Below are 9,707 nucleotides of genomic sequence, written 5' to 3'. Positions count from 1 at the left end.
GGCACTTCGGTCCCGGCGCCCGTGGCACTTCGGTCCCGGCGCCCGTGGCACTTCGGTACCAGCGTGGGCCGGCCGGCCGACAGAGGGCACTGACAAGCGAGGAAAAAGCCCCCGCCGGCGATTTGTATCCCCCGGGGAGGCAGCGCATCAGACACCGAAACCCGCCGGCCCAGGAAGGGTACAATCCACCGCGACCGGGCAATGCGGTGTCGCTTCCGCCAACGAAGGTGCCCTTCCTGAAGTTGCTGCAACCCGCGGAGCGGCGCCCAGGCGCAAGGCACATCCTCACCCAGGGGCGCCCGGGCAGCGGAAACTACATCGGCCGGGGGTTGACGCATCCGTCCTCCCGCCTTGGCGAGGGGCTGGGAAAGGTGGCGTGCCCTCGCCTGGAGACATGAGCAGCAGCAGCAGCAGCAACCCTGGCGCGTGGAGGGGTCACAGCCAGGGCGGACGCGGAGGCCGAGCAGGCCAGGACCGACAGCCGGCGGAGCGTGGCACCCGGGCTCGTGCGCCCCTCATCCCCCACCGAAAGTACACGCCCGGCCAGCTGGCCGACGGTCGTGCGCCACCTGCCTCCCCTCGGGCCGGGGCACCTCTGCCCGCCCGGTCGGCCTCGGCTACCGCTCCGCTGCCCTGGGGCGACCACCACCATCCGGCGGGGCACCCATGGCGAAGGCATTCTCGGGCCCGCTCCCCTGCCAGCACGCAAGGCAAGTGCGTCGGCCACAACCGGCGGGGAGCCACGTCCTCCCCGGCTGCCAGGGCACCCTTATTTCGGGCGAGGCCCCCCGCCGGGCGCCTCTTCGAGGACCGGCAGCCGAGAAGAATGCACTCCGCGGGACGCTTGCCCAGTCCAGATCTCGCGCATCACTGCCCGGACACTGGCGGCGTCGCTCGAAAAAAAAAAGGGCCCTCCCCCACTGTCCGGTGTCGTTTGCACAAAAGAAAATAAGCACACATCTCCAGCCATCCCATCGCCCCCGCCCCCGCCCCCGCCCCCGCCCCCTCTTCGGTGTCCCTTGCGCGCATGGTGACCCCCGCGGAAGGAAAGGCCACGATCGGCGGCCAAGCAGCCACGGCCCTTCGGGCGAGTTGCACACCGCAATCCGGGCGCCGGCAGGCCCTCGGGGTGGCCTGTGTCGCGGCCCGCGCGCCGAAGGCCATTCCTGCCTCACGGGCCGCACACACATGTGTACATCTTTTCCTGCCTCATCCATCAGTCCGAATGATGTAGATGGTTATCATATCTGTCTAACACACAGAATGTCCCAGGTTCGAGTCCTGGTTCGGACATTGCCTCTTTTTTTTGTCTCTGTGCGACTATTGTGCCTTGATTTCCTGCTTGCGAACGAAGCCCTCCGCGGTGCTGGCGAACAGACAAATGCCCGCACATTCCAAGGGCCGGATAACAACTCCTGGCCAAAGTCATATCCCGAGAATGGGGCGCCCCATTGGTGCATGTGAAACGCGCCGCACCGTAACGGTGAGGAGATGCAAGGCCCCCCTGTGCGATGAAAAGCACGGGCAACCAGCCCATCGCCGGCCCAGCGAGAGAGAGAGAGAGAGAGAGAGAGAGAGAGAGAGAGAGAGAGAGAGACCGTGGGGCTTCTGGCCAACAAATGCCCTCGCCGGTCCCCGCCCTGCACATCCGACAGACAAATGGTTCCCAAGGAAATGGCTCCGGCGCCGACTTTTCTCGACAGATGCCCTCAGCCTCCATACACACACACACACACACACACACACACACACCACCAGACTTCCCTGTGCCCCTGGAGGGGGTCAGATGTGAGGAAAGTAGGGTTATCGAATTTACTCCGTGAGAAAAGTCCCCCCTATTTGCTCCTGGAATAGCGCCTGTGTTATTGTTTTACACGATTTCTCGCAGTGTCCTCTGTCGGCGCACGTCGAGGGAGGGGCAATCTTGAGGCTCCCTCTGCCGGGGGGTATTTTTTTTTTCGCCGCCCTCGAGTCGATTAGAGCCGGGAATGCTTAAGGGGTACACCTGGCAGGATGGCGCCCCTTGGCTATTTTCTTCATGGTCTCTCCTAGGCACGCTTCGCAATCAGCCTGGGTGTGTCGAGGGCCAACAGGCAGGTCTAGTGTCTGGCGAGGGGCGCAGAGGAGGGATGTGGGAGGGGGCAACGGAAAGGGCTCCACCAACACCGACACCCAATGGGCGGCCGCACCATGGTCAGGAGTAAGAACGTTGCGCCCTTCCCCAGCCCCCCCCCCCCCCCCTGAGCGTGGGGGTTACCTCGCGTTCCCAAGGCCCGCAACGGAGACCAGGAATCCGTTGATGCCAAGGCCGCAGCCCGTGTATGTGCGAGTGGCAGGAGGAAGAGGAGGAGGGGAGGGCCGCATGTCCGATCTCAGGGGCAGGGAATGCCCAGATGGGCTTGCGTCAGGACCTATTCTCCTCGCTGAGGAGATACGCCCACACACACACACACACACACACACACACACACACACACACACACACACACACACACACACACGAAATGAGCTCGCCCGCCCCAACCGATCACTCTGATCGAATCGGGGACGGACTTAAATAGCCGACGCCAAGGAGCGAACAACCTGTGCAGACGTCGGGACACAACATCGGAGCGAGGGACATCGAGGAAGCCCCCGCATGATGTGGCCCGCATCGCGTTCAATTGGCCTCTAGTTGCCCCCCCCCCCCCCCCCCCCCCCGGATGTACCCCTGTGTGAAGGAGATGGCAGGAGGAAGTCAGCGGAGCTGGGGAGAAAAAGGACGCCGCTTTTCGGGCACATCTCAGCTCGCTGGGATGAGCTGGTCACCTTGCTTTTTCCTCTCTCTCTCTCTCTCTCTCTCTCTCTCTCTCTCTCTCCCTCTCCCTCTCCTTCTCTCTCCCTCTCCTTCTCTCTCCCTCTCCCTCTCTCTCCCTCTCTCTCCCTCTCTCTTTCCCCTCCTCACACACTTCAAGCCACCCTACACTCCCTCCTCATTTTAGACTTTCGTCGCTGCCTAAGGATGCCGGGTCCGCCCCGCCGATTGCACGCTGGCTCCATGCAATCGCCCGGTGGTCCGTCCTCTATTCTCCCCATCCTTCTCGGGCTTGCACTCTTGCTGCTCCGATCGCCCACCGTCTGGGCACAGTCCTGCTTGAAGGATGTTTGCTGGCCGGCCGCCAATTCGGCCATCCTTCGGGAGTATACCTATTCCGAGAGCGACATCGGCACAGCCTTCTACCTACGCGCCCTGGATCCGGCCGTGCTGGCTCCTGCTCACCAGGACGACATGATCGGGCTGACCTTCCAGGATGTCCTCGGCACTAATCCCAAGGCGACCGGCGATATGCTGCTGGTGTCTCGCAACTCGCTGGCCGCTTATCGGCCAGTCCCGAGCGTTGATCCGCGCTGGGGCGCCTCTTTCGAGCGAGCGAATCAGAACTCCCTCGTTTCCCCCCCGGTGACACCTTTCACCTGCAATGTTCGCTCGTCAACGACCTTCTGCGCGGCGGTCCTCCAAAACAACGCATATGCCATTTCCCAACCAAGAACTGGAAGCCTCACCACGACTGCCATGACCCGAATTACCACAAGCCCACTGGGCTATGCCATCTGGACGACAGACGTGTCAACCACCGAGATCAACGCCCTCTACGAAAGTGACTCCCTCCGTCTCACTTACAATGAGAGCAGGACCTTCATTCGATCTGCCTCCCAGGCCGGTCGCAAGCTGACCGCCTTTCATTACAACAAGAACTCCCTCTACGTGGAAAAAAACCGCGTGGTCAATCCCAGCAACACCGCCCTGCTGACCACTCGCTCCGGTGGTCCTGGCTTCACGGCGGCCGTCACGGCCACGCGCCTGTATTATGAGACCGACGTGACATTCGATGTGCTGATGCAACTGGACAACGGCTCGATCGTGATCCTTCGCGCCACCAACGGGAGCCTCATTCCGCAGGAAGTCCTTCACTTGACCCTGCCCACATCCTTCCCCACGAGCGGGGGACGCTTCATCGCTGGCAACAAGCACTTCATGAATCCCAGCGCGCCCTTTTTCTTTTTCGCCGCGCCACATGGCACACAAATCCGTGTGTACCGCATCGACATGACAATGGTCGACAGCCAAACCACCCGACCGATCATCCGCCAGGTGGCCTTCGATCGGGCTCCCACCAAGCTGGCCATGCTGGATATGGCCTATACCGTGTCCTCGGTGTGGCGATTGGCCGATACCCACTTCTACCTGACCCCGGAGGAGTTCCTCTGCCCACAATCGGCTGTCTCGGCCCCCGATCCCACGATCGAGTGCCTTCTCGACACGGTTGCCCGCACGGCCGCCTGGCGATGTGCCGAGGGCCGTGGTCCCGCACACTCCAAGGGCCAGCTGTGCGGCGGATGCGCACTCGGCTACTATTTCCACCGCCAAACCTCCAGTCCGTAGCCCTCTTTTTTTTTCCGAGATCCCCTGCCCGTCCTCCCCTTGCTAATGATCTGTCCCCCGTGTGCATCCACGTGCACCGACATCGACATGGGGCTCCATTTGTTCGGCAGCCTGTGCCTCCTGTCAGGCGAGCAATTGCGACATTTGCGACCATGCCAACCCTCGGCACTGCCTCAGCTGCCGGCCGCGCTTTTCCCTGACCGAGACCGGGTCCTGTGTGGAGTCTTGTCCGGATGGCCGTGGCAGTGGGCGTGCGGTGTGCGACTACGATCTTGATCCCTTCGAGATGGTGTTCACTCCGCCGGGGACTCCGGTAAATGGAGCGACCGTGGCCCTTGCGGCTCCTGAACGTGGCAGCAGGCAGAACGTCCACAACAACACCAACACCAACAACAGCAGCAGCGACAGTGGCAGCGTCATCAGCATCGGCAAGGACCATGCCATGGACGCCCGTGCCCTTGCCGCGGCGCACCCTCCGGTTTTGCGGCTGGCTGTCGGTCCGCTCCAGCCCTGTGGCACGAATGGAGCCTGCCTTGCCACCGGTGACAATGCCCAGTCGCTCATGGCTCTCTCGCACAGTGGGCATCTGCTTCTCTGTGCCCTGGACTCCTCGGCCGACACGGTTTCCTGCCAGCAGACGCTCTCTCTGTTTGGCAGCACTCTCCCGCAAAATATCTACGGCGCCCATATCCATCAGCCCAGCCCCGGGATCCTGCACATCGCCGTGTGCACCCCCTCCCAAGCGGCAGAGGTCAAGGTCACCTGCCAGCCCACCTGTGTGGTGTCCCCACAGTCCACCCTCCTGGGCCAGTGCCGGGGTCTCTTCGCCTGTCCGGGCGCCAGTCCAACGCAAGAGGGCCTCGTTGCGGCCTTCGAGACGTCCACCAACTCCGGCGTCTACACCTTTGTCCAGCTGCGGAGTCCGACCGGTGTGTGGTCACCACTTGTGCGTGACACCCAGGAACACGACCTGGCGTCTTCTTCCGTGCGGGCAGCCTGCGGGCTACTCAGCCAGCCGACCGCACCGGGGATTGGATTCCTGCACTCCATCGGCAATGGGCCGGTGGTGCTGCGCGAGCAGGCGCCCCTTTCGCCGACCACAGCCCACTGGCTGTCGTTGCAAACCGGGCCGCCACTTTTGAGGCAAGCCGATTCCTGGCTCACGGGTCCGGACTTCCACCTGCTCGCTGGGCGCCTCACCAGCCGCGAGATGGATGATCTTCTTCGCGTGCGTCTCATGCCGGACAATGGGCGCATGGTGGCCGACCTGCTGCTTGACCACTTCCCCAATCGGCATATCCACCAAGCGGTCACTTCCAACTTCGAGCCCCTCACCTACGCCCTTGGTGAGTTGCCGGAGTCGGGGCTCGAATTTGCGAGTCTGGCGGACATCAATCGCGATGGGCATCTGGACCTGGTGCTGGTCACGACCAGCCGCATCGGCGTGTCCATCGCTCGGCATACGGGGGCGGTGATCTTCCTGCCGGTTCAGTGGCGCCCGCGCGTCGCCGGAGCCATCGCCACCACCGTTGGGACCACCCTGGCCGATGCCCTCGACAGTGGGCCCACCACCATGGCCACGGGCCTGCCCCTTACCCGGCAGATGCTGGCGATTGTGCAGGAATCCCGCGTCAGTCTGCTGCTGACGACGCCCGCGGGCCAGGTGGAGGTCTACCACACGGCTGTCTGCGCGGAGGGACTCTACTTCGACATGGAGGCGAATGCCTGCCGGCCGTGCGATGCCCTTTGTCGGACGTGCCTCGGCCCCGGGCCCGAGGCCTGCCATGTGTGCAAGGTACACGATGTCACCACCGCACAGTGCATTGCCTCCTGCCCGGCCGACACGCATTACCTCGACCCGTCCAGTGGCGGGGTCGACTGTCGGCCCTGCCCGGGCAATTGCACGGCCTGCCGCGTGACCGAGCCGGCCGGGGTCCAGTGCACAGTCTGCCCGGCCGGGCACTTTTTGCCCTTCCCCAGCGCCCTGCATTGTGACCGCTGCCATGAGGCGTGCGTCGAGTGCGACGGCTCGACCAAGGACAACTGCACCCGGTGCCCGGCGGGCCTGTTCCTCATCATGGCCGGCTGTCAGACCGAGTGCCCGCTCCAATTCCGCGCGCATGTTGATCCGGTCGAGGGGCATGGCGAATGCCAGCCCTGCGTGTCTCGATGCCTCGAGTGTCCGGCGGCCGTGGATGAGTGCCAAAGTTGCGCTGCCGGGACCTTCTGGCATCCGGCCACCGGTTTGGGCGCCACCGGGCCGGGAACCTGCGACATGTGCCATTCTACCTGCCAGTCTTGCTCGGGCCCGGGGGAGACCGACTGCCTGGAGTGCATTGCTGGGTTGGTGCTCGATCGCGAGCTTGGCTGTCGCCACACCTGCCAGCAGGGCTTCTACTTGGACGGCCGCGTGTGCCACCCCTGCGCCTCGGAATGTGGCACATGCGCCGAGGCGGCCAATCAGTGTCTTTCCTGTGCGAGGGGCTTCGCCCAGGTGCCCGGGTCGCCGGCCCATCGGCCCACATGCGAACCCTGTGCGGCGGACTGCCTGACGTGCGACTCCCCGGCCGGGGCTTGCACCGCCTGCCACCCGGAAAAGGCAATGCTTCAGCTGCCGGGCCACTTGGCCACCTGCGTGGGAATCTGCCCGGCAGGATACTTCCGCCAGGAGGCTCCCCAAGCGGGCTACGGACGTTGCCTCGAGTGCCATGGGTCCTGCGAGACGTGCGACGGGCCGGAGGAACACCATTGCCTCACGTGCGCCGACTCGCTGGGCTTTTGGCAGGGTGACTGTGTCAATGGCACCCGGATGACGGCCGCCGAGGACCCGGTCAAGCCCTGTCCGGAAGCCCGCTGCTTTGATTCCTGCGGCCAGGGGCACTTCCGCTCGGATGAGGAAACGTGCACTGCCTGCTCGCCCGCCTGCCGGAGCTGCTCCGGCCCGACCGATCATGACTGTTGGTCGTGCAGTGGCTCCGGCCTGATCGATGTAGATGGCACCTGTCGGACCTCTTGCTCCGATGGATATACGCCATTCGGTAGCCGTTGCAACATATGCCACCAAAGCTGCGCCACCTGCACCGGGCTCTACTCGACGGATTGCTCCTCCTGCGCGCCGGGGTACATGCACGTGGACCTGTCCGGACTCCATGGCAGTGGCAGCGGAGACAGCGGCGGCTCCCCCAGTCGGGGGACCTGCGTCAGCTCCTGCCCGGCAGGCACGACCCCGAATGCGGGGAGGCAGCATTGTGTTGCCTGCCCGGCCGATTGCACGCACTGCCGCATTGTCCCGGGAGAGCCACTGCCCCGGTGTGATGCATGCCGGCGGGGCATGGTCCTGGATCAGGCCCAGAACACCTGCACATCGACTTGCCCTCCGGGCAAATTCCCCTTCGCCGGTCGCTGCGAGGTGTGCCACGCGTCGTGCACCAGGTGCCACAGCCCGGGGGCCAGTGGATGCCTGGCATGCAGCGATCCGGAAGCCCTGATTCAGGCGGGACTCTGTGTGGCAACCTGCTCGGCGGGCTTCTTCCGCCAGGAGGCATCCTCCCCCGGCGATGTGGCCTCCTGCCAGCCGTGCGTGTCGACATGCAGTGCGTGCAGCGGCCCGCGCATGTCCGAGTGTCTGTCCTGCCCGAGTGGGACCTACCTGCTGGATGGGTATTGTCGCGGGACCTGCCCGGCGGGCATGGCCGCCGATTTGGCATCAGGCACCTGTGTGCCCTGTGCGGCCGGGTGCGCCACTTGCCATCCATCGGATCCCTCATTCTGCCTTTCCTGCCCGAAGCCCGCGGGGGATCCCTTCCGGTGGAAGCTCCACCCCCAGACGGGCCAATGTCTGCCAGCCTGTTTGGCGGGAGAGTACGAGTGCCAACCGACGCAGACATGCATGACGTGTCCGACCGGCTGCGATCGCTGCGTCCACGATGTTCAGCCATCCGAGCACAAATGCTCCGAGGTCAATGTCCGGTGCGAGTTGTGCTCCGGGCAATTGGTCCTTCGGGGGGATGGGACTTGCGCGGTGGACTGCCCGGCAGGTCACTTCAACCCGGATCCCATCTCGCATCCAGATGCCACTGGCCGATGCCGGGGCTGTGATTCCCGGTGCCTCGAGTGCCAGGACACCAGCCTCAAGTGCACGGCCTGCAGGGCCGACAAGTTTTTCATTCCCCAGCTCCATGAGTGTCGGGAGGCCTGCCCCGCCACGGGTTACTACCTGGTGCCGGCCGAAAAGCCCGGCGGCACAGGTGCCGGGGAGTGCCGCGCATGCCCGCAATGGTGTATTTCCTGCGAAGCCCCAGCCGGCCACTGTGTCGAGTGCCACTTCGGCTACATGGCGTACGAAGGCCTGTGTGTGGAGGGTGGCTGCCCGGCGGGAACATACCCGGCCACGGAGACCCACTGCGCCGCCTGTGTGGATGGCTGTTCCAGCTGCCTGGGCCCGGCCAAGCAGGATTGCCTTGTTTGGTCAAACCCGAGACCTCGCATGTCGTCCGGAGTGCTTGGTATGTTCTCAGTTGTGGGGGGGGTGGGGGGCAAGAGCTGGGTGGACCTTTTTTGTTGTTTTTTTCTTTTCGGTCGGGGGAATGCCTGGGCCCCCTTTCGGCCCCCCCCCCCCCCCCCGCCCTCTTCATCTATCTTCCCCTCTGACCACCTCCCGTTGATCCGCTCCCCTCTCTTCCCTTCCTTCGCCTCCCCGCCCCACCCACCCTTCCCCGGCCCTGTCCCGACCCTGCCGCAGCAACCGTGATTGCCGTGCCGATTGTTGTGCTCCTTGCTTTGATCGTCCTGCTGATGGTGTTCTTCTGCCGGCGGCGTTCGCCCAGCAAGGATCCCACTGGCCAGAGCATGTCCCCGGGAGATGATGAAAACATGACCGTGCTCAACACCCTTGTCGGTATGCTGAAGTCCCTTCTTGCAAGCCATCCGCCTCTTCGTCGCGCTTTTCCCTTCCCCGCCCTCTGTTCCTGACCAATGGTGGTGGGCTCCCCGATGCTTGGACAGAATTCTCCCTGCCGGGCTTCATCAATGTCGCTCTCGAAAATAGCGTCGACCTGGGTAATACCACCGGTCTGGGCTGTGGGAGCCAGGCCCGGGTATTCCGCACCCAGATCATCGATCCGACACTGCGGAGACGCATTGGCACCGATATGGTCGCGGTTAAGGAGATGACTCGTACGTCCCATGAAGTTAAGGTGGCCTTCCTCCACCCTCCCTCCCCCTGTCCTTCCTTGGACCTCGCTCGCGTCCGACTGAGACAAGGAAAATATGCCCCCCCCCCCCC

The 9,707-nt window shown here is 64.0% G+C and overlaps 1 protein-coding gene and 1 non-coding gene across 2 annotated transcripts in view; both read left to right on the top strand.

The window, feature by feature from the left end:
• Positions 1–1,219: 1,219 nt before the first annotated feature.
• On the top strand, positions 1,220–1,293 carry H696_04659. Its single transcript has one exon. It is a non-coding gene; the product is annotated as a tRNA-Val (tRNA).
• A 1,638-nt stretch (positions 1,294–2,931) lies between these two features.
• Positions 2,932–9,707, top strand: part of H696_04658 (TKL protein kinase) — a gene marked incomplete at its 3' end in the record, with an annotated part of 8,388 nt that continues 1,612 nt past the window's right edge. Inside the window, exons 1-4 of the mRNA XM_009498537.1 lie at positions 2,932–4,415; positions 4,534–8,928; positions 9,165–9,320; positions 9,428–9,598. Of these exons, the coding sequence (XP_009496812.1) occupies positions 3,002–4,415; positions 4,534–8,928; positions 9,165–9,320; positions 9,428–9,598 (6,136 nt within the window). The 5' untranslated portion in view covers positions 2,932–3,001. The remainder of the gene's footprint in view (positions 4,416–4,533; positions 8,929–9,164; positions 9,321–9,427; positions 9,599–9,707) is intronic.

This window comes from Fonticula alba (genome assembly GCF_000388065.1).
Source record: "Fonticula alba strain ATCC 38817 unplaced genomic scaffold supercont2.7, whole genome shotgun sequence".
Lineage (NCBI taxonomy): Eukaryota > Rotosphaerida > Fonticulaceae > Fonticula > Fonticula alba.
This window is presented reverse-complemented; position numbering and strand designations above follow the sequence as displayed.